General features: G+C 36.8%; 1 protein-coding gene across 9 annotated transcripts in view; it reads left to right on the forward strand.

Annotated features, from left to right (window-relative positions):
* LOC131031267 (uncharacterized) overlaps positions 1-25564 on the forward strand; it is a 183793-nt gene that overhangs the window by 76466 nt on the left and 81763 nt on the right. For 8 of the 9 annotated variants that reach the window (XM_059209689.1, XM_059209688.1, XM_059209686.1 and 5 more), the window contains one exon: positions 6297-7715. In XM_059209689.1, the coding sequence (XP_059065672.1) occupies positions 6297-7715 (1419 nt within the window). The remainder of the gene's footprint in view (positions 1-6296; positions 7716-25564) is intronic. The other variant, XM_059209683.1, reaches the window with a different exon arrangement.

The raw sequence follows: 25564 nt of genomic DNA on the forward strand, positions 1-25564 counted from the left end.
TTATATATATTAAAAATTACATATATTAAATATATACTTTATAAATTTAATATTATTTTAACCTTATAATTTTATTATATAACTATTAAGATATAGTTTTACGAACAATATACTAATATAATGTTTAATAATTTTAAAATAAACTATTTTATATATTTCATTATTAAAAATTAAACATATTAATTATAAATTAATATTAAATATATCTTATAAAATTTATATTATTTTAAATTTGTAATCTAATTATATAACTACTAATATATAGGTTACGAGACAATATATTAAGATAATGTATAATACTTTTTAAAAATCTATTTTGTATATTCCATTATTAACGATGAAGGTTTGCGACAGCATCCATGGATTCCGTCATGGTTATTACCATTCGCACAAACTACATTTGTCTAAAACATTTTTGTTCAACTCGGACAAATGAAGAAACTACTGCCGTCGCCTGAGCATTGCCGTGAGCTGTTGCCTGAGCGTTGTTGTGAGCCATGAGCCGTGAGACGTGAGCCGTTGTCGTAAGCCGAGGACAAACGAAGACAAGTGTTGCTGAAGACAAATCCCAAATGCGTTTTCTGTCTGCTGTCGTCGCCGAAGAGAAATCGTAAATACGTCTTTTGTTTTTGTTTTAGGGTTTAAATAACCCATTTTCCTTCCGTGAAAGTCAACCTCGACGAATCCAAGATGAATCGTATCCGAATCCGAATCCAAGACGAATCGTATCCGGATTTGGGGGAAAACCTAGATGTACTGGTAACTTAGGTTATAATGTATGAGCTTTGGCTGATATCGAACACAACATTGCTACTTACATTGGCCTTTTATTGATTGATAATGTAGTACCCCTGCACTAATCAATTTCTAATCTTGGTTTATTCTTGGTTAGTGTATCTTAATATAATGATTATAGTCAGATGTTTGATTTAACACATAGCTGTTGATGTGGGTCCCACACTAGTTGTATGCAAGTTGTTTAGTGTTCCTATTTCGTGGTATTAATATCGGGCTAACGCTTTCATTAAATTTTATATATGTATGCATGTATGACTCTTGGTTGCAGGAGATTTCAGGTACAACGCCGCATGAGTGCGAGGTTCGTCTTCACCTGGATTTGCAGGTTTGAGTGTACCTCTTTAATCCTTAGAGTTGGATTAGGTGGTTGTAAGACCCTAGTTGACCCTAGTCGTGCTTAGGTGAGCATCGTCAGTCGTCGTCGGTAATCCCTTTTTGTTCGGGTTTGTGAGTCGTCTGTTTGGTTGACCTTCGCGGTTTGCGTGCTTGGTGTGTATGGTTAAATTGATTAATTAGTCCTTAGTAATTATTTTGATTAAATATGTATTCGTGCATTAGAGATTAATGGACTAAATTAATCAGGATTTCTTTATGTGAATTATCATTGATTTGAATTTCTCGATTTAAATTGGGAGCAAGTTCAATTAAATGGGTGATTTTGAATAATAAATGCATTTTGTATATGCTGTTGAAAAAGAAAGTTTTGTATTTAATTGCAATAGATTTAATTGTATTCTGTTGGCTTTTTAAATTAGAAAGGTTAAATTGAATTAAATGAGGAAAAAAACAATTTAATTGTTGATATAGTTAGAAAAGAATTAATTTTGAGAATTATTTTTAAATAAAAATTTTAATTCCAAAAATGGAATTTGGTCAACTCTTCCTTATAACCTAAAATTTTTGGGAATTTTGGATGATGGATGTTTTTGGAAAAATGTTGGTTGGAAAATATTTTTGGATTGAAATTTGGGGGTTTTGGGAGGAAGGAGTTATTCTGGATCTGACAGGTGGGCTCTCCTTCAGCTCTTTCAGGAATGCGTATGAAGGTAGGAATTACCTTAACTGTTCTTCCTTGTTGCCATGGAAATATATTCTGTTGGTAGAAAACAAAATGCTGGTTGTTAAAGATCTAATCTGTTAAAATTGAATTTTAGTTTTAGTTTTGGACTTATGGGTTTAGATCTATGCTTATTTGCTTATGATCTTCAAGAAAACAATTTGGTTGCATCATTGTGGTAAAAATAGTTCCCTCTTTGGCCCATTATGAGTTTGGCTGGAAATTTTATTTGAGGTTTTGTTATTCCACATTTCTTTGCTTGGGTGGTTTGGTATCCCATTTGTGGTTGGATAGAATGAATACCATCAAAAGAAATTATGATACCCAAAACATATTTTAGTGAAACCGGATCTTATTTAACCGAAATTTATAAAACAGATTTTGTTTGTGGTTTAAAAAAAAATAAAAATAAAAATATCGAACTGTGCGTGATTATTAATGTTTTACTTTGGTTGGGGTTTGGAGGGCGGGGAGCGGAGCTCCACCTGCCTCCTCGTCCCCCTTTCCCTTAGTTACCCGCACCTGTGTGCTGCTTGCGGCGGTCGTAGGTGCACTGCGGTGGCCGCAGGGCGCCGCGGAACCTGCGTCCACCGTAGTGGCGCCGCCCGCGCGGGATTCGCCTGCGGCTGGGGTTTGGCTCGCCCAACCCCCGCGTTGGGAGGTGGGCTCGGCCTTCGCCGCCCCCCATGTTAAATGGTGTTTTTTTTTAAATTTGTTTTTTTAAAAATGTTTTTTTTTTTATGTATTTTTTTTTATCAAAAAAAAAACTATAATATTTTAATATTATTTAATGAAAATTTTTAATTAAGTTATTAATGATGAGCAATATGGCATAAATGTATATATGTTGATGAATTTTTAGTAGATTATTATGCAAGACTTAATTTTTTTAATTGTGTATATTTTGGGAAGATGAAATATTGTTATACTGGAGAATCTTTTTGAGTTAAAACATACTTTATTCACGAATATATATTGTTTGAAGATTTTAATGTCATAGGCCATCTGAAAATGTTAGAAATGAATATTTAACCCTTGGACATTATGAATTTAAACGATGTGCTTTTGGAAATTTAGTTAAGTATCATTTGGGAAAATTGTTTAATTACTGATATTCTCATTTAGTAAAATGAATGGTTAATTTATATTTTTCCCTTTGTTTGAGAAATAGACAATGGTACTATTGCTAATTGTGGTATTGTACTCACCTGGTAACGGTGATTTCCCGTCAATGCATTTTGAAAACTTAGATCAATCAGAGAATTGGATCAACTGTTAATGCTTAAATCAATTTGAGAAAATATTGTCTTTTCCGATTATTGCCTATGCGAGTTTAATTTCTGTATTCGCTTTTGATTATGTAATGGCAAGTCGTGTTTTGTTTGATAGGTCCCTGTCGTATGGAATGATTTGGGGTACCTGTTTCAGTCCTCGATTCCGAGTTGACTGTTGTATTGTGGTGGTGTCATAGTTGGTCATATCCTTTGTGTGGGTGTCGAATGATGAGTCGTGTTTGACCAGATAGTTGTTCCCTCCTTCTTGAACTCCGTTCGTCTGATCATGTGTATTCCTTGGGTTTTGAGTTCGTCTGAGTATAGTCTAGTGTCGTATGGGAAAGTGGCTTTCGATTGGGGGCCGCGCCCAAAGTGGCTGTTGGGTAACCCATCAAAAGTGAGTCTAATAAGTGATAACCTAACAGTAGATTAGAATGTAATCTCTAAGTAAGATAATGTGCCTCACACATGGGACGAGTGCTAACATAGACCCGACATGTTGTGGGAAGGCATGAAATGGCAAACCACCATCCTTGTCTTCACGAGAGGATGTGTGGGTCCACATGAGGCTTGGATGGGCCAGAGGCTCGGATTAGGTTGACAGGGTAACCCAATGTATGGGGCCGAGACCTATGAAGACCTACCATGGTAACCGTACCAGGTTGTGTGATGACACTTGTCCCTATGTTCGCTAGTGTGTTGTCATTTTGTCCTGTTAGGAGTACCTTTGTGGGTCGTCCTTTTGTGTATGCCCTTGTGAGTATCGTTTTCATGTTAGACCTTGTGTGGTGAAGACTCAGTCTTATGGATGCTCTTCTGGACCTTTGTATTAGCTTTGATTAAGTTCAGCTGGATCCTTTCCTTTTCAAGGATCGTTTATGTATTAATTGACCGATGTGGTCGTTTGTATATTGTTTATGTTTCGCCTTGATGGCCGGATTGTAATGGTGTAACCTCATGTATTCTTAACTTATTAATTATCAGAGGGGTCTTGCAGTTGAGCAAACCCGGACATGTAGCCCTTTAGGGGTGAACTCCGAGATCATTTTGGTGTTATGTGATGTTATTCTCTTATGTTTCCTTTATTCAGCTTTATCATGTATGAATAGCTTATGTTAGAATGTATAAGTGGATAAGATGGAATTAACTTTTAATGCTTATATTAAGTCCTTTCTCGAATGCCATTTTGATCAAATGCATAAGTGGTTTAGATGAGATTTATCGTAGATGCATGTATGCAATCGTCTTTTAAAATGCAATAAATTGGAATATGAAAGATGTAACTTAGAGTGATGGAATATATTCAGTTGTTGTTAAGGAAATTAAGTATGCTGGAAAAGATCTCTTATGTTTATGATGAAATTCTAGTGTGTTAGGATATTAGATGTAGGGCTTGTAATTTTAAATGAAAAGTTTGAATGAAGATTATGAATAGATCTTAATGGATGAGTCTTTGCTTGTGATTTATATTTCCATCTTTTGAAAGAAATTATCCTAATTAAGAATTATCTCGTTATTAAGGTAATCAGCTTATTGGATTAATTGTGTAAGTTAAGTGAATTGTGAAAATTAAGTAATCTCGTTGGGAAACTCTTTAGGTGTTAGTTGATGTCTTCCGCTATGTAATTCTGAATCTTTGATATCTTGTTGTATCTTAATGTGGTGTAACTTAAAAAAAATAAAAATTATTACACTCTATTCTTGTATTTTGGCTTATCCCTTTGGGGTTTCCTGGCGGGGCATTACAGATAACAACAATTCCAATCTCATAAAAAGATTGTGATATATGGTGAAGAGCTATGTAGATATAATCTTGCTCATTTCTTTTTTGATTGTTCAAAGCGTTTGAGTCATGAATGCCAGTGTTGACTCCAGCTGTGCGTACTGTCTGCCTCATAATACTAATTATTCTTCATAAATGCAGTAAGCTGCTCCTAAATCTGGTTATATCTGGAAATTATTTGCAATTACATCACACAGAATCCAGGTTGGCTTATATGTGTAAGCAAATAAAGGCAAATATAGCAAAAGTTACTCACATCAGACTCAAATAAAGCCAGTTGGGGTTCAGTTAACAAATTCGAAAACAATATTATCATCTCTATTGTCAGGCAAGGAAAACATAAAAAAACAGGCCAGGGTTTATCCAGTCCTAGTCACTGCAATCATTAATGTATATCTACACTTTAGTAGACTAAATTAGTTAAATAAAAGAGTTTCCCTTTTTAACTAAAAGTAAAATGCAAAGTAGAATAACTTGAACCACTCTCAACATGTTCACATTGAGCTAAAAACTCAATATAGATGAGCAATGATATGATGCAATATAACTGTATGCTCTTCTCCAGATGATATCTTCAAAGATATTGGATAAATGTAGTGATTGAAGAGGAAGGTTGTGACTCGTTACCATGGCTAGTGTATTCTATGTCAAGCTTCAGTGGTGTCTCTTGTCTGGAAGTTTTACAGAACATTATCTGGCTTTCTTTGCTGCATTTATTGTATTTTTGTTTTTTTGATGAATTTAATAAGAGTGAAAGATGCTGTTGGATAAGGTTTATTTAGTTATTCATTCTTTTTGGCAGTTTCCAACTTTCCATTGAGGCTGATCTCCAAGATGTCCAAATTACAACAGAAAAGGTTAATTTAGTTGTTTGGGCTATTGCTTTCCAACAGTAGCACAACTCAGTAGAATATCTGTGGTTACAGCTAAAACCTTCATTTAGAAATCAAAATATTTTCTCTGACTTCCAATAGATACAGCAGTGGCTTGAACTTAAGAATTTCATTAAATTATCACTGTGATATTCATATTCCTCAAAGGATGTTTATGTCCAGAATCATTCATACTTTCTTTATCATTACCTTTGATTTGGAGCAAAGGATAGCAAAGAACTTGATGTTTTCATATTTATGCAGACAAATGTTCACATATTGAATGGATATATTTAAATGGCACCAATTTATTTGCCTCTTGTTGGGCAGCTAAATGAGTAGTTAAATCCTGGAATAAGCTATGTTCATGTAGTGTAATGGCTATCAAGGAGCCTTGCTATACATTTTTCAATTATATCAATATTAACTTTAAGTATATTTTTTATGGACTTTTTGTTAATTGTGTTATCATTTTCTTGTTTGGGTTTATTTATAAATGTGTATTTCATTAGTTGCAGGAACTAGCTTTTTATCTATCTCTGTCCTCAGATAATGATGTGGAACTTTCTGCAACGAAAGCTATTGTTGGTCCTTTACAAGAAAAACATCACTGCAATGTAACCCTGGACAAGCCAGAGTTTGTTAGTGGCATAAATCAAAGTCTCTGTTCCCAACGAGAAACCGGGAATCGGAAAGATGCGACTGAGGATCTGATGCGTGTTAATGTTTTTCCTGGAAAAAAAATCCCAACTCAAGATGAATGTACACCCTGTACTGAGCTATATGTCCCTGAAAATATCCAACAAGGAGATAATACAAAAAGTACCATTTGTGCTGTTGATTGTAGTGCCACCTTTTTTGCTACAAAATCTGAAGTATTGGACAGTAAAACAATACTGTGTTCTGCATGTGATACATCAAACACTGAAACTTTTGTCCCTCAGCAGATTGTTATGGGAAGTGACCAGAAGACATTACAACAACAAAGTGGAAAACAAGAGCTACTTGATAAGAGGGAGGGGCAATTGAGAAATAAAACAAGTGATATAGATGCTGCAATTGGACTTACTGTAGCAGCAGCTGAAGCAGTAGTTATTTCAGACTTACTAGAAACCTGCAGGTTATCTGAAAGCATTGGTTCTTCTGAAATACTGGAAGCTGCCATTAAACTTAAACAAGCACGAGAAATGTGCGGCCTGGACAAATTTTCAGATTTCTCCTCTGGGCCTATGGATGAAGTTGACGATTCTTGTTTGGATGATTTAGATGATAATTACATGGAAGATGCCTTTGCAGATGTTGGCCTTTTTGTAATGGAAAGTAGAACACCTCCGTTTGGTCTATGCTCTGCTGATGTATTTGAATCTGAAGATAGTAAAAGAATTACAGGTAAAAAGAAATGTTCAATCTTACCTGCACGAGACAAGCTTGGACATCCTTCTGAAGAGATGGGATTTACCCTTTCAAAACTAGAAGTGAAGGTTGCGGGATCTGATGACGAGAAAGATGATGGAGTTCATGTTTCCATAGCTATGGCTTCCTTTTCAGATTCAGGTGATCGGGGGTTACATAACAGGGTTGTTAATACCAAAGGTCAGCAGAGTGATAGTATGGGAAAAGCACAGATCATCCTGAAGCATGCTGTTGGGTCCACTGTTAATCATGATGTCAATACCAAGCCAAGTGAAAGTGGTCTGTTTGTTACATGTATTACTAGATCTTCAGAAAATAGTCTTGACAAGGATATGAATGCTAGACAATTAGAACAGAGCCCACCATTCATAGCATATGAAAAATCTGATAAAGACACTTCTTTTGAGACTGATTTTCCATCTATAGAAAATCTGGCTCATTGTTCACATGAGTCGGCAAATGAAACAATAGAGATTGTATCTGCAACGCCACATTGTGACAATGATGCAGTTTATAAGGTAAGGAGAGGAATGTCTAACGATCATTTGCTTGACATTCTATATTAGATGACTATTTTCCTAAGAATTGTGTACTTTTTCATGTTAGTTGCTTTAGAAGAAGATTTTATCATTGAACCATTGATTGTTATATAATTGTTATTTGGTAATTTTAAATTTTATGTTGACAAAGTGCCTTCATACTTCAATGCTCCAAACAAACAAAGTTTAGTGTCCAAGGGAAAAGTAGAGCTCATATCCTCTTGTAGTACCCTTATTTTTGAATATTAAGTAGCATATTACAATCAAATATTGATGATAAATGGATAAAATAACCTTGTCTATTCATTTAGAAGTACACACATTAGGTATGCAATAAAAAGTTTAGTCGAAATGAACATTTTGTTGGAATGAGAGGATAACCATTGTTGATCTGGATATTTTAAGGCTTTAGATTTGAGCTGGTACTACAATCTGTATTTCTTCGAAGTTAGAGCTATATGGTAAATTGCATGTTTTGCTTTATTCTGTTCTGGGTCACTTGAGATAGAATTTATTTCTGATGTCCATTTGAACTTGTAAAAATATTTCAAATTTCAATGCTTTGTATATTATCCAAGCTATTACTAAGTGTAGCAGCAAAAGCTTTCATGCTGTGACACTTCGTTCCAATAAAAGAAAATTTTACTTAAAAAGTAGGGAGGTACATAGTTGGAAAACTCGGACTTGGCAGCCTGAAATTTTCACTTGGACTCAAGTCTTGACAAAAAAACAACATATTTACACAAAAAAGAGTTTAACGCATCTAGCGAATACATAAGTCTATTTCAATTATCATTTACTGTAATGCAAGTTTACATGTCATGATCCCCAAGCTCTTGAAATTTTAATTTTTGAAGTTTTAAAGTCAAACAATACATTAATAGTTGTTAAACTGTTAAAATTTGTTATAAACAGCCAAATACAATCTACATCCTCTTCTTCCCCTTCCAAGCACCAGTATTTTCGAGCTTTCAAGTAGAAGGTAAATTGGAATCTACATGAGGGAATGATACCCCAAATATCTTTCTTCACTGCCTCTGATGCTGCTGCTTCTCTCTCCAATTCAGTGAAATCTTCATCAGTAACTACAACATGTACTTTGGAAATCCAATCAGCAAATGGATCGATGTCATCTAAGTTGATGGCATACTAAGAAGGACCCTTCAACTTTTTGATTCAAAGGTGATGGTTGTACTGAATGGTGACAAGCTCATTGAGGTGCTCTTGATTCAATTTGTTTCTCTTCTCTGTGTGAATTCTCTCAAATTGCGTCCAAGTATGTTCACACCCAGAAGCACTATAGAGTTGTGACAAAACATAGATAGCTCATCTCTAAAGATTTGGTATGCTGGCACCATAAATCTCCCTCCACAAATATTTAAATACAACGTTTATAACGATTGTAAATCTAAGTATTAAGTAAAAGGTTCAAAACTAAAAGCTTTCAAGTTTCTATTATAAGCTAAAAACTAAAAGAGATTTTTCTTACACTTGGCTGCTGGATTCCCTTCTTTAAATGGCGTGAGGTGAAGAAAAGAGGCCCTCGACACTTGTTTAGACCTCCGACTCATCTAAAATTTGGCCTTTGATGTCTTCATTTGTTGCCATCCTCTCCATGCATGAAGTAAGGCTTGCTATGATGTCCTCATCAACCTTAAACACGTTAGAGAAATGATGCACCAAATGATTTAATATTTTCTTTTGTTACCACCATAGTAATGCAAAATGGTCTCTTTTGCCCTATCTATAGCCTCATAGAGATAACCCATTGACATGCCATCCCTATCCCCCAAACACGAAACCTTGACCAAAACTTAAAAATTGAATTTTTTTTTTTAACAATTAGAAAATTGTAACTTACATTTTTTATTATTAGAAAACTGTTAACTTAAATTTTAATGCAAGGAACATCGAAAAGTACACAATCCTTCGGAAAATACACATCTGGTATGGAATATCAAGAAAGTAATAATTGAAAAGTCCTCTCATTACCTTATTAACTGCATCATTACTACAAAAAAGTTGTTACTTACCTTGTATTCCTTAGCTTTTTCATAAAAAATGTTTGTGGCCTTCTTTGCTTACTTTTTTTGGGAACATAGAGTATCCATCCAAGCGATCCTTGAGAAAATGAATTGTTTTCTACAATGTTCTACACATTGAGGAAGTTGGTGGCAAATTGTCACTTCAAATCGCATTCGCTTCTTGCCATTCATGTGTTTTCTTATCAAACCAAGGACCTAAGTGTGATTATATATAAGTTGGGAATTGACCTATCATTTGCGATTGCACTTTTGATCGATCCAGTCTTCCCAATGTTGTCAAGCATTGAATCAAAGCAATATGCAGCACAAGGATTCCAACAAATTGTGGGATGCCTTTTCTGAATAAGTATACCTACGGCTATAAATGTTGTTGCATTGCCCTTAACAATTTGGACAACATTCTCTATCCTGACCTCCAAAATCATCCCCTCCAATGAATTGCACAAAGTCTTAACATTTTTGACTTTGTGCCAGGCATCTATGGATTTCAATAACACGTGCCACTTGAAGCCACTTAAAAGTTGTTGCTGCCATTTTTGCATCCATTTGATAAAATGCTACAACTGTTTCTCCGCCATACGTTCCTCTAATCATCATGTACAAGCTATGTGTTTGTGCTTCCTCTAGCAATGACCACCAAAATCTTTAGTTGGAGTATTAAATCTCAAATTGGCAACTGTTAATGCATTTACCAACCCTTACCGATATAGGCTGTTCACTACATTGAAGTATATATTATTGTGGTGCCAAAAACAGCATAATTTAATCTAGGGTATCAATACTTGATGAGCACTCCTTTTTCTTATAAGTTGATAAGACAATTGAGCAACTCGCACTTGGCTCATTGGCTATGTGTTTGTGGTAATTGATGAGTAATCTGGAAGCTTGATGAGTACTTGCTGCAAATTCATTTACTCATACTATGCACATCTAAATGTGGCAAAAACAAGGCATGTGCTCTAAAGATGCATTGTCAATGGTGAAAAAAGCTGAAAACATGTTTTTTTAATTGTGTTGGTCACTTCTCTGTCACCCACAACTGCATTTGATCTCTTTGATCTTGTTATTGTAGGGATTGATGAAGATATATTTTTTCAAATTCTTTAGGTATGTTTTTGAACCTTTTTTTTCAGCATTACCATTGGATTTCTTGTGCATTTCTTTATTATTGTAATAATTCCGTTTTTAGATTTGTTTTGCATCCATTCTATTCAAATTAATTTAGGGTTTTTGGCATTCTATATTTAGAACTTTGGTTTTAATTTTTTTTCTTTTGAGGTCATCATGTGGGGCATTGCTTAAAAAGGCAACAACAAATTCACAATTAGTTTTGAAAGAGTAGAAGAAATTTTGGCACAAATATGAATATAACTTACTATCAAAGTCTTGGTGCAAGTATGGATGTAACATACTGTTATGTGGGTGGATAGTTAGAATGAATCACTCACTCACCAATATTTTACTTGCTTCAAGTGGTTAAATCGTATTCTTGAAGTCCATCAACGCCTTAAGTATATTCAAGAATGTGAAGAAATTGAGTCTAATGATTGAGGAGGTTGTACTAGAGTGCATAGAGGATGTGCTTCAAGTTGTGAAAAATAATGCGAAAATGTGTGTGGCTGAAGAGGACTACTTGAGAAAAGGCACCCATCACTTCTTTGAACACCTTGTGTTATGCATTGCCTTGATTATCTCTTGGAGGACATAGGCAAACTTGATTGGATGAAGTTCATGATGGAAAACACCAAGAATATTACTAAAAATATCTAGAATTGTCCTTATGTACTTAGTTTCATGAGGGAGCACACCAAGTAGAAGGACTTTTTGCAAACAAATACTGTCAAGTTTGTTACGAAATTGATCAATGCATAGAGAATTCATATTTTGATAACACCTTTGAACTAGATGTTTGTGAGTAAAGATGTAATGTTCCCCATCTTGATAGATTGATATGTTAGTATAGAAGTAGCATAGATGGGTGTTTTTGTACTTTATGCTAGATGGTTAGGATTGAAAAAAGATGGGTGTGTGGTTTGTTAGTTAGGTTTGCAGTGGTTTGGAATAAGGTGGTGAATTAACTATTTGGTTTCTACATTGATCGAGGAGTGGCTCTAATAGTCGACTATATAGTTAACCACCTGTCATTGAGGGATAGATTGATGAATTAACTATTGTTGATTTAGGGAGGGGCTTGGTAGTGAAGTACAATCAATTGAGAATTGATTACTTTGCATTGTTTGATTAATGATTGCCTATGATTTAGGATTATTGGGAGCTAGGATTATGAAGGAAGGTACAAGCAAAAGAGAAGGCAATATTGACAATTGCAAACAAACTCAATTTTTTTCAATGTAACGTGATGTTGCATTCAGTAGAGGTGAGAAACTTGAACTAGGGTACTACTTAAATCCTGATTTTTTCTTCTTGGGGGACTTCAAGGAAGTTGGTGGAGAGGTTATGGAAGACTTCTTAACTTGCATTTCATAGATGTTACCTAAGGTTGAGGTTAGTGATCTAAATAGGAAAGAGTTTTAGGGATACAATCTTTTTGAGGGGAGGCTCTTCACTTTACCACTAGCTATTAGAGGGACAATCACCCAAGTAGTAGTAGGTAACAAAAGACATGAAGGAGCATAATAGGTGGACACAAAAGTGCTTCAATGCCTTTGTCTTTGTTCAATACAATCTTTGCTTGTTCTCAATAAAGGTGGAGGGCTTAATTAGTCATGTGGTAGTTGAATTGAACATTGATTCATATAGTGATTTGACTACTTTTGATGAGAACTCCATGTATATAGAAGATAAGTTTGTTGAATTTGAGAAACAAGTTGAGGTGGGTGCAGTTGAAACAAAGTACGAGGCCTTGGATTGGAGTTCATGGTTGAGGATGAGGATGATCATGAGGAGTCATTACCATGATTTTGATGGCAAAGATGATGCTGCAATTGAGATAGAGTAGGAACCCAGTTGTTGCTAATAATTCACCAACAATTGAACAATGAATTATGTCTTATCACTTAAGAAGTATTATTAATTAATTACAACAATTTCTCAGAAAATATCCCTTTACAATTGAGAGGAGGGTTTATATAGGCACCCTTATTACAAAGCACTGGCCTGAATTGATTTAAGATCAATGGCCAAGATTAAACATAAAATCTATTTAGCGCAAACTATTGTAGTTTTTTGTTGGTGTGTTTTTTTTTTGCACGCGCAACTCAGAATCCTAGAGATATCCTATTCTCTCTTGATCAAAATCTTCTTTGACCTAAACAGACGGTTTGTGTGATCACAAAGACGACTCCAAGGTTCTGGATTCAATGGGGATAGTCTTAGTTGGTTTGTTGTGATATGCTGGTAATATCAAGGGGGACTTACACAATTGTTCGAGGAGTGAATCAATCAAAGGATTCTGCTGATTGTTGACACTTGAAACCACCTTCTTTTTTGAAATAATTTTGCAATAAGCTCTTTTCAATCTTACTTCTACTAAGACTTGGAAAAAAAGGCAAAAGGATGAGGGTTTAGGAAGCGACTTCTAATCTTAAGCTAATCCTATGACCTTTGGAGACAAAAATTGCAAAGGTGGAATAAAAAACCAATTCTTGCTTCGCCAAATTAATTAACTACTCAAGCATGGTGCAATCTTTTAAGGAAACCAAAAGATTTTCATATCACTTGCATTCACCAACATTTTGAACAATGAATAAAGCAATAGAAGTTAAATTTCATTTACTGGTTCAAGCTAACTTTGCATGATAACTGAAAATCGTCCAATTATCAAAAGTATGAACACATTTTTCCACATTGCAACTCTATTAAATCCTTCATCCAATCTAACAACTTGGAAATTAAAACCTATTCTAAGGAGAGCCAAGAAACCATGCTAACTTGCAAGAGTAGACAAAAAATCACCAACAATTGAACAATGAATTATGTCTTAGCACTTTGTTGTGACCATTTCACACATCGCCCCATTAAAATGGGGACCCCCTCTTTTTTGCTTCTGTTTTGCCTGTTCTTCTCTCTGCTTTTAGGGTTTTGAGTAAGTGAGTGAGTTGTTTGGACTAGGGTTAAGCCTTAGGGGTTTCTTTTGGATATTTTCAAGCCGAGTCCAGTCAAATTTTGAAGATTATTAAGCATCCTCCCGAAGATTGCAATTTTTGAAGTAGGATGAGCCTGTCAGAAAGTCAAGTATGTCTCAGGTTAGGTCTAATCAGGATTTTGAGGCAAATTCAAGCTATGTCTAAGTGTTAGCATTTTGATGATGGAATTGTACATTTTTTGTCTGGATAAATTTTGACCAAATTTTTGAAGGCTTGCTAACTGGTCCCTGGCCTTGAAGATGATCTAACCCTGCCTGGTGAAGTGATTGAAGATTTAAATTATGGATATTTTGGCTTATAAAGGTGAAATCGCTCCTGTCCCTCTCCCAGGGACCAAGGCGAAAATGTTATTTAGTGCATATTTGTCTCTAACTTCCTTTAAATTGTTTTGTGCAGGGTCTCCAGGGGAGATGATTGGACGTGAATTGAAGATTTTGAGGATTTTGAAGGTTTGAAAATGATGAAATTTGAAGGAGTAAGATAAATTCGCTCCTGTCCTCCACTGAAGGACCAGGGCGAAATGATTTATTTTGGTCATTTTTGGCCTTGGTTGATCAAATTGAAGCATTAAGGACACAATGAAGAATGAAATGAGCATAATGGAGCACCCAGACTCAGTTAAAAGCAGTGAAAGGTTGGACCTTTTGTCTAACAAGATGAATTCGCTCCTGTCCCTCACCAAGGGACCAGAGCGATTTTCTTTGTACACACCTTCTTGGACCTTTTCTGGATTTGGGCTCTCGTTCATGGATTGCAAAAAGATGATATCTTCCTCAGCAAAGGAAATTTGAGATGAAAAGTGAAAAGATTTGGCCTTGAAACTAAAAGGCACTCCTGTCCCTCACTGAAGGACCGGAGCTTGAATTCCAAATTTGCATTATCCTTGCAAGATTTAAGTGATTTTACAATTTGAAGAGGTCAAGGGGAATGTGTTCTGTCCGTTGAATATAACTTAAGTGGGCCACAATGAAGAAAATCAACCTAAGTAACAAAAGGCGCCCTGTCCCTCCTCAAGGAACCAGAGCGATTTTCAAAGGATGCTCCTGTCCCTCTCCAAGGGACCAGAGCGATTTTCTCACAAGGCAAATTTCTGGCAAAGGTAAAGCAAGTTTCATGTTTGGGATGAATGAAGGAAGGCATAATCGGTCCATTGAAGATAATTTTGAAAGTTAGCAAAACATAAGTGGGCTCATAATTGCCAAGGCGCTCCTGTCCCTCACCAAGGGACCAGGGCGAAAAACACATTAACAAGCCTTCCTCCTCAAATTGGGACGAATCCAGGTCAAGGCACAAGATTGGAGTGATATTTAAAAATGCTTCAAGGAAGAATGGAGTTGCAAGGACCACAAAATTCGATGAAAATGGGCTAGGGCGCTCCTGTCCCTCTCCAAGGGACCAGAGCGAAATCTTCAAGTATGCCTAAACACTTAACATTTGAAATATTATTTCTTGTTTCCAGGACTCGAGATAGAATGGAGAATCACGTTTTATGCCTTGAGGGTAGTTGGAGGTCGATGTGGTCAAGAATTCGTACAATAAACTAAAAGGCGCTCCTGTCCTTCACTGAAGGACCAAGGTGATTTTCATAAAATCAACAAATCCCCCCTAGAATCACGCCAAGACAAGGTTGTACAAGATGAGAAATATCTTTCGAAAGATGATGAACAAGGAATTGCCCCCAAGAATTGACAATCTTAGGCTCAAATGTAAAAATCGCTCCTGTCCTTCACTGGAGGACCAGGGCGAAAATCTTTGGATAGTCTATTTTGCCTTAAGAAAACGAGTTGAGCATGCACTGAAGGGACGAATGAAGATCATTGTTTACCTCCAAACTTGAATTGGCGATTTGAAAGACAAAGACCAAGGACAAAGGGTGAGATCGCTCCTGTCCCTCACCAAGGGACCAGGGCGAAAATGCTTTAAGGCAAGCTCCTTCCAAGGATCGAATAAATCAAACTCAAAGTTCCAAATGAAAATCCCATTTTGGATGTCCAGGAAGAGATTTTGAACGTGAAAGCAAGGAATACAAGGCCAAAAAATGAAAAGGCGCTCTTGTCCCTCTCCCAGGGACCAGAGCGAGGTTATTAACAAATTGATATTTCTACCATGCCTAGGCGCCAATGTCCTCCAAATCACATTAAAGGCCAATTTCACTAAAACTCCAAACTACTTTAAAAATTAAATTGACATTTAATAAAAGCGCATAGCATTTAATAATTAATTTTTGAGCCTTAAAAAAAAATCGAAAATTTCAATTATAAAGGCATTTAAAATTATTTTTTTATTAAATTAAATTTAAAAATGGAGCGCTTTGGGGTATTATTTTAATATTTTGGCAAGTCGGCCTTATTCTTTTATTAATTTTTATTTATTTTTGGCCTATTTTCCAAGTCGGCCTATGGGAGATTGAAATGGTGAGCGCTCTATATATTTGGGGTGTGTTTTCATTATTCAAATCATTCACTTATTGTTTCAAGTGCGATTTGGAAGATCAAGAAGGGGTGCGAAATCTGGTCTAGGTTGGAGCGAATTTTCCTCAAGTATTGAAGGATAAAGGTGGTAAATTGATGCTTGCGAAGACTAGAAGGAGGCGCACTTTGCTAAAGGGAGTCTTCAATCTTCATTTTGCCTAGCAATTTTTCCTAATTTTGCATCATATCTTAGAATTAATTCTCAAGTGGAGGTATGACTTGATTTTCCTAGTTCCAACGTTGAAATTTTAAATTTTGAATTTCAAATTGCGTAGTTAAATTTAGGAAATGATAATTCAAAGATTTATCATGAAGTTTCCTAAATGTTTAAATTGCAAAATATATTACTCATTATGAAATGTTGTGTAGGTGTCAAGATGGCGACCCCAAAGATAGGAGCATCCATTGGTCGTCCAGCTCTCATGAAGGAAGATCAAAGGAATGAAGAATTGGAGACCAAGATCGTGTCAAAATGAAGCAACATCGGAGATACCAACTTGGGAAACTTCAGTGTGAAGAAGTTTCGAGAGGTCCGTTACATTGGAAAGCCATCACCTGTCGCAAAGAGAATAATTGAAAGTGGCATTATCAAGGCGGCCGGTTTCCCTCCAGCAGTCCAGTGCCATGAGCTAATGATCGAGTGCGCCCGCCATTATAACCCACAATCAAGATCAATCGTGTCCAAGGAAGGAAACACTTTGGCTTACCTTTCAGAGGAGGTTATAAGTGAGGCTCTTCATCTTCCAGAACATAGGGATATGATTTACAAAAGCTTAGAAGTAGCCAGGTCTATGTATGAAGATGATCCAGACACTTGCTTGAGCATCATCAATAAGAATTGGTTACTCAAACGTCGTCCTCGCCTGAGCAAGATTCCCAGCACACCACATAGGATCGACTTCCAGGAGGAGTACAGAGATTTGATAACTTTACTCAATCGAGTTACAGGGGCTCCTCAAGCCTTCTATTTTGAGAAGTGGATGTTCTACTTCATCCAAGTGATAGTTCAAGGAAAAGGAACAATTCATTGGGCTAGAATTATTAGCCATTGCTTGGACGTGCAGTTAAGAAGACTGAAGGCTACCAAATCCTTCCACATGAGCTCGTACATCATATATGCCTTGATCAGGAGTTTTGAATATGCAGGACTACCTCACAGAGGAGTGATCGGAAGAGGGCCCGGAGAGGTCAGAGTTTGTGATTCTTATGTCCATTTGCATCATCCACCTGGAAGTGATTACAAGTTAGTCAATGATACCTTCACGATGAACATCACCAGGACATTGCAAGGCGGGATTCACAACCGGTTATCTCAAGATGCACAGGAGCTTGTGAAGAGGTATGGTGCTTGGTTCATCCAATTCCAAAAATTTACATATATTAGAGTTCATGGGTGTCCTTCGCCTCCCTATATGTTGCCAAGATATTCGACAGACAGGATAGTGCTACTTGAGGTGACTAGGCAGTTGGCAGCTTATGCAAAGGCATTCAGACACAGGCATGGAAATGGAATTTCTGTGCCTATCATACTAGGGAATTCAGTTGAGGTATGTCCTAATGCTCTAGCCATGGATGACGCAGAGAAGGAGCTGGCCTTATATTCATTTTCATTCTTTGCCTTGAGGGAGAATTTTGATCCTTATGGATATATAGAAGAAACAGTTGGTAGAAAGTACAAGCACAAATTTCAGATAGAGGACTTTTTGATGAATCTCACAGATGATTTAGAAGTGAAAAGAAAGATGCATTCCAGGTTACCTTTAGATCTCATCAGGAAATGCAAAGTTTACAGAGTGGCTGATCAAGCTCAGGACAGTGGCAGACATCTCCAATCATCTTATGACCGAGAAGACAAAGCAGTGAAGATAGATTGGAATGAACCTGAGGTTTTTGACTTAAAAGCTTTGATGGCTCCAGTTTTGTCTTGTACTCGCAGATGGGTTGATGTGCAACATCAAAAGTTGAGAGAACAGAACATACCTATGACTTTTACTTTGGAGGAAAGACCAGGGGAAGGACGAGCAAGTGTAAGTGAAGGCAATGCTCATCCTGGAAGCACAAGTGAAGGTAATCTTCGAAGCGCAAGTGAAGGCAATCCTCATCCTAGAGGTGCAAAGAGGAAAGAAAGACCCGAGAAAAGAGAACCCTCCAAGAAGAAGCAAGAGGCCAATCGAGATCGCTCATCCGGTACATCTTCTCGACATGAAAAAAGGACAAGTCAGAATGTAGGACAAGAGAAGAGGGTACCTGAAGTTGAGGAATCTATGGAATCAATGGTACAAAATGATACACACGAAGAAGGGCAAGCGTCTCAACATTCATCAAGTCAATCTCCTCAAGATAATGAGCTACATGAAGACAAGAATAATGATGAAGTGACATCTCCTCTCCGAGAAGAAGAACCATTGCCTAAAGAGATACAAGTTAGAGAGACAAGATCCGCCATTCCAGATTGGTTCAAGGAGAGGCTAACAAGGGTGATTGTGATCGAAGGTGAAGATAATGTAATTGACTTAGAGTGCCTTGTAGGAAATTCTCAGGGAGTAACAGAAAGGAAGAAGGCCACCAAGATGTCCAAGATGATCAGAGATGAGACAGGGTCCAGGAAGTTACAGATAGCTACACCGGCAGTGGACAAGTATGAAGGTGAAATCCTTGTAGAAGAGTATGATGTAGAAACATTTGAGCTTGGTCCACTCACAGCCGAGCAGACACTGGATGAGGCAACTGATTCATTTGAGGCACTTAAAGACAAGCTTAAAGAAGAAATGGAAAAGAATAGAAAGCTTGAGCCAGAGGTCGGTGCTTGGAGAGGCTACTTTAGCCATCTCAATCAGCCTTTGGGACGTCAGGATCCAGCAGTATCTCCTGTGCAAGCACTTCCCCTTGAATCAGTTGGTGAGGTAGAAAGTGTTAAGAGCTTGGTCCAGCTTATGAGCTCTTGGATTGACAAATCCCATACAGTTGCCGTTGGATTCGCAACAAGAATGATGCAGACCACCCATCGAGCTATCCAGGTCCTTGAGATCATCCACAACCTAATGATAACAGTAGCCGCCTTTGCCCACACTAGAGATGTTATCATTCCTGTTCTGCAAGTAATCAGGCAAACACCAAGGAAGATCCTAGCACAAGAAAAGATAATGGATGGAGGAGCTCATAATTTACTCCAGTGGTCAACCCTACTCCAGATGAAGGAAGTTCTTTTCGAAGACATTAGTACCAAATGCAATCAAGTTGAGGAGGTCATCCATCCAATTCAGGACAAGGTGTTTGAGGTGTTATGTTCTATTCTTGGCAGAAGGATTGAAGATGAGACAGATGTGAATCTTCAAGAGTTGGAAGAGAAAGTTAAAGTCATCTTTTGCAAAGATGAGAATATTATCACAGATGAGCAAAGGGATCAGATGTTCGCTACTATGCTCCTGATTGAGAAAATCAAGGAACTCGAACCTGGATGGGATGCAACGCTTCTCAAGGCTTTCGATCAGGTCATCCACTTGGAGGAACGAATGAGGAATCTTCCCGAGATTCCTATTGCTGAGATTGAAGGAATTGTGTCCAGATTCATTGCATATGCTAAGAAGGAGCATTGGAAAGGGAACAAGGTTCTAGAAGAGAGGTTGTTATAGATGATGTGGCACCTTAATTATCATTGGTCTATGTTTCCTAGATTTTTGTGCCAATTAAATATTTGGCTATGCATTTAATATTGTTCAATAAAAGGGGAGCTTTTTGTAATAAACCCTAATTATGGTTTAGGTGTCAGAATCTCAGCCATTGATCTTCTTTTGATCCGGGCCGTTCATTGTAATTGAGGATGCTATATATACCCTCATTCATTTTCATTTTGTCATTAGAGATTAGAAGATAGTAAGTTAGAAATTAGAAGATTAGAGCTTTTGGAGAGAAGAAAGTTATTTTGTAGCAAGATTGAGCATTGAAGAGAGAATTTCAAGCAATTGTTGTCTATTTTGGCTTTGAGATCAATAAAATATTGAAGTTATGGTGTTTTATTGCAATCCTTGTGGCTACTTTCATGGTTGCTTACTTTCTTGAATCATTCTTGTTCGAAGTAGTATTTAGATTTGAAGGACTAAGTGTTGGGCTTGATCTTTGGTGAGATTCACGTTCCAAACCACTAGCTTCTTACTGATTGTAAGAACGCCTTGTGTTGTCAACTGGAGATATTTGGATTACTTAAACCTTCAATCATCATTGAACTATTAATATGTACCTTCATGGTAGTGTCTACGATCCTTGATGAATTGGAAAATCATTATTCACCTTAGAAGATCGCATCAATTTCAGTTGAGTTGTTATGTTTTGGCAATATTGAAATTGGTAGAATCTTACCAAGTCTAGCCTACATTGAGTCATTCTTAGGATTAGATTAGAATTCATCCCTTGCAAACCCTACCTTTTGATCTTTTTGAGAACTTGTTAGTTTTAGGAAATCCTGTTCCTACAATACGGAAACGTAAGGCCCCTTGATGAAACAACATTCACAACGACCACTGGTGCTTATCCACACGTAGAGACCCTACATCAAAGAACCTTGGAGTCATCCTGATTGATCCTTTTTTGTGACATCTTCAGCAATCAGAGGCCTTATTCAAGAGAGGATAAGGTACCCTTGGGTATTTTATTCTGTGTTTGATTGTGTACAAAATACACGTCAACACACTTAAGAAGTATTATTACAACAATTTCTCAGAAATTCTCCCTTTAGAAATGAGAGGAGGGTTTATATAGGCACCCTTATTACAAAGCAATGCCCTGGCTTGATTTAAGATCAATTGTAATATCCCTACATAAATATTGATATATAATCAATTATCTTATTTCTCATCTTATTAATCTATTTCTTATATAACGAATTTCTATCTTATATTTTTATATAATTAATATCTAAATATTAATTTATCAACAATGTTTAATATTTAATATTAATTTACAATCAATAATAATTAATATTAAATAATATAATAAATAAATCCCAAGTATTGAAGTGCTGTTTGAAAAGGCACGATTCCATTAATTCTTAGCAACAGTTTATTAAGAAACTCATGATGACGGAAGGGGGTGCAAGGAAAGGGTGTTGACTAAGAGCCACGTCCTTGCACACAAGACCATTGAAAAAGGTTACAAGGACAGGTTTCCCAGGGGGAAGAAGGATCGAATGATAAGGAAAGAAAATAGAGATTGGTGGATATTGTTGATATTAATTAGGGAAGGGCAGATTCATATTGCCTTGGGCAACATAGGAATCCGCCCAAAAAGGGTCTGGCCCCTTTTCCCTTAAATGTGGCCCTATCCCTCACGCTACAACCCACACATCAACCAAACACTCAACGTGCTGTCCAATAGGGCCAACCCTATTAAATAAAGGCAATTAAGAGGAAATAATTAAAAGTTAATTATTTGGTAAGCCGACCTAGCTAAGGAGTTTCGCTCCATATAAATAAAGATTAAGATTCATTGTTATGGCAATCAAGTCAAGCAAGCTTCCTTATCCTATGCGAAAATCTTTATGCTTGCATAAAGTGCAAACTTCAGTCACCTTCAAGCACAACAACCTCATCCACCATTAGGAGGTGCGAAATTCACCTTAGGGTATTTGGCAACATTCAGTGTATGCACAACAAACTGATTGGAGGTCTACCAGTCATACATATCCAGCGAAGTACTTGAAGGACAGTCGCTTATGTATACAAACCGAACTGATTGAAGGACTGTCATCTTAAGGTCATACACAACAAATTCCTTAAAAGCCTACAATCTGGAGAAGGGAGCAGCAGTATCTATTCTTCGTATGACAGCAAGTGAATGTTGAAGGCAATCACCTAATACCTCTTGGATAGCAACATCTGAACCTGCAAATACATGAGATAAGTGTTGTAATGATTACATAATTATAATCCATAATCAGATCTAAGGATCTTTTCTAGCTGGGTTTTTCCTCCTAGGAGGTTTTCCTAGGGTAACTGTGTCTTGCTCTCAATTTGTTCATTTCTATATTGTCATTTTCTTTCAGTTAAACAAACTAATTAGAAACTAAGTTTAAATTCTAAGTTATGTCAATTTGAAATTGTTAAAATCAACATGGTATCAAAGCTATAGGCTAGATCAACTTTCAGATTTCAGAATTCAGTACTCCTTTACTTCCAGATTGGTGTCTCATTTACAGGTTAGGTCAATGGGGCTGAAAGTTGAAGATAGGCTTGATGGAAATCTTAATTTCACTGCATGGAAGGTTCGAATCAAGTTGGCTCTAGAGGAAGAAGATCTTATTCAATTCATCGAAGCAAAAAAAGCTAACTGAACTGACATATGCAGTTGAGCTAAAACAATTCAAAAGGGATGCTGTCAAAGCAAGGAAGATCATCATCGATTCAGTCAAAGACCACCTAGTCACATCCATTGCATCATTTACTACTGCAAGGGAAATGTTCAGCCACCTACAAGGTACATATGAAATTAACAATCTCAGTAGGGCAATTACTTTAAGACAACAACAATTTAATATCAAAATGGGAAAAGAAGATTTTATTATTTCCTACTTTATAAGAATTTTTGAACTAAAGAATTAGCTAGGTTTAATTGGTCATAACATGGAAGATAAAGACCTTGTCATGATTGCCCTAAATGGCTTACCACACTCATGGGAGTCATTTATCCAAAGCATAAGTGGTAGAACTGAGTTACCCACCTTTGATTGCCTTAAGAATGATTGCATCCAAGAAGAGTCTCGCCTCATCACAAGAGGGCAAACCAAAAGTCCTCATATTGATGATCAACACATGCTTGCAACCCAATGCAAGAAAGGTGGAAATTGGAGGAAGCCCTATCCAAAAAGAAATAGAGAGTTCAAACCTTCTAGCTCCCAGCACTTTTGGAAGAAACCAAGAGATACCTCTTGTGTTCGATGTTTTAGATGTGACAAGCTTGGTGACTATGCTAAAGAATGTTAGTTTAACCCCAACCAAAGAGAAGCTAACGTAAATGAAGTCTCAGAACAAAATGATGACTTCTTATTCATCTCTGCTTTGTCTAGTAGTATTCCTACATATAGTAATACATGGCTGATTGATAGTGGTGCCTCCAGACACATTACAGGCTACTGTGATCATCTTTCAGACTTAGTAGAAAAGGATACCAGCCTTCACGTGGTAATTGGTGATGACGCTCATTATTCGGTAAAAGGTTCTGGTTCTACTTCTTTAAATTTAGACTCTGGCATCTCTCTGCACCTTAGTGACATCTTGTTTGTTCCTAGAATTAAAAGAAACCTTATTTCCATTTCTGCACTTGAAGATAAAGGTTATCAAATTGCATTTTCTGAGGGTAAAGTTCTTGCTTGGCCTAAGAAATCCAGTTTTAAATCTACTCGTATAATCGGTAATAGATATGATAGTCTTTATAAGCTTTCTACTAATCCTATTCAAGCCCTCATTAATGAGGCTCCAGAATCCTCTGAGCTATTGCATAGAAGACTTGGTCACTTGCACTATCAGGCTCTTCCCTCTCTTGGAAAATTAGTCAAAGGTATGCCTAAACTCAGTCAAATTCATGATAACTCTTGCAAGGGTTGTGCTATAGGTAAAAATGTTAAAAGTCCTTTTCATAAAAGTGAAAATAGAGCTAAAGACAAACTAGAACTTGTTCACTCTGATTTATGTGGTCCTATGTCTATAGCATCTCCTAGTGGATTTCTTTACTACGTGATCTTCATAGATGATTTCTCTAGGAAAACTTGGATCTACTTCCTGAAATCTAAAGAATCTGATGAAGTCTTAAGTAAATTTAAAGAGTTTAAGGCACTAACTGAAAACTCCTCAGGTAAAAGAATTAAATGTCTACACCTCCGGTAGCTTTTATGATTTTTGTGTTGAGTTAGGAATTAAGAGGGAGTTGCTGAAAGAAAGAATAGGACTATTATTGAGGCTGCAAAGGCTATGATTCACGATCAAGACTTGCAGACCTCTTTATGGGCAGAGGCCTCCAGAACAACAGTATATATCCAGAATAGATGCCCTCATCGTGTTCTAAAGAACATGACCCCTGAAGAAGCCTTCACAAGATCCAAACCAGACATCAATCACCTCAGAATTTTTGGAAGTCCTGTTTATGTTCATGTGCCCAAAGAAAAGCGAACCAAGTTAGAACCCTCCGGAAAGAAAGGCATGCTAGTCAGTTACAGTGAATCCTCCAAGGCATCAGGATATACATCCCAGGTCAAAGGTATGTTGAGGTAAGTAGGGATGTTACATTTGAAGAAGATATTGCTTTTAAGAAATCAAAAGGTTCTTGTGTTATCGATGAAGCTAATGACAATCAAGATATGAATGTTGATACTAACCTTGAGATTTCGAGGGAGCCTGTTGATCCTCCTCCTCAAGATGATCATCATGATCCACCAGAGCCCATGAATCCCACTGATATTCCTAGCGACATTGTCGTTACCAAAAAGAGGCCTCTCTGGGTAAGAAACACCATTCAAGAAGTTGAAAGATTTGCAGCCCCTAGTGGCACCTTCCGTGAACTAAGAGACCTCAAGTTTTCTCCAACTATGTTGCATTGATGTGCAATCTCATCGAAACTGAACCTTGCAATGTTGAAGAAGCCTTGATTCATCATGCCTGGAAGCTTGCTATGGATGAAGAGTATCAGTCAATCATCAAGAATGATGTGTGGGAGATTGTGCCCAAACCCAAAGGTAAATCTGTTGTTTCCTCTAAATGGTTATTTAAAATTAAACATAATGCTGATGGTAGTATTGAAAAATATAAGGCTAGATTTGTAGCTCATGGTTTTTCTCAAAAGGAAGGCATAGACTATGAAGAAACATTTGCTCCTGTTGCTAGATATACTTCTATTAAAACGATAATAGCTATTGCTGCTGCTAGGGGTTGGAAACTACATCAGATGGATGTTAAGACTGCCTTCCTTAATGGTGTCATTGAGGAAGAAGTCTATATTGAGCAACCTGAGGGTTATGAGATTCAAGATAAATTAACTCATGTGTGCAGGTTGAAGAAAGCTCTGTATGGCCTTAAACAAGCTCCTCGTGCTTGGTATGAAAGAATTGATAAATACTTGCTAAGTCTAGGTTTCTGTAAAAATGATGCTGACTCTAACATATACTTTAAGGTAGCCAATGATGAAATGCTAATTCTAGTTCTATATGTCGATGAACTATTCCT

The sequence above is a fragment of the Cryptomeria japonica genome, chromosome 8 (genome assembly GCF_030272615.1).
Source record: "Cryptomeria japonica chromosome 8, Sugi_1.0, whole genome shotgun sequence".
Classification (NCBI taxonomy): Eukaryota; Viridiplantae; Streptophyta; class Pinopsida; order Cupressales; family Cupressaceae; genus Cryptomeria; species Cryptomeria japonica.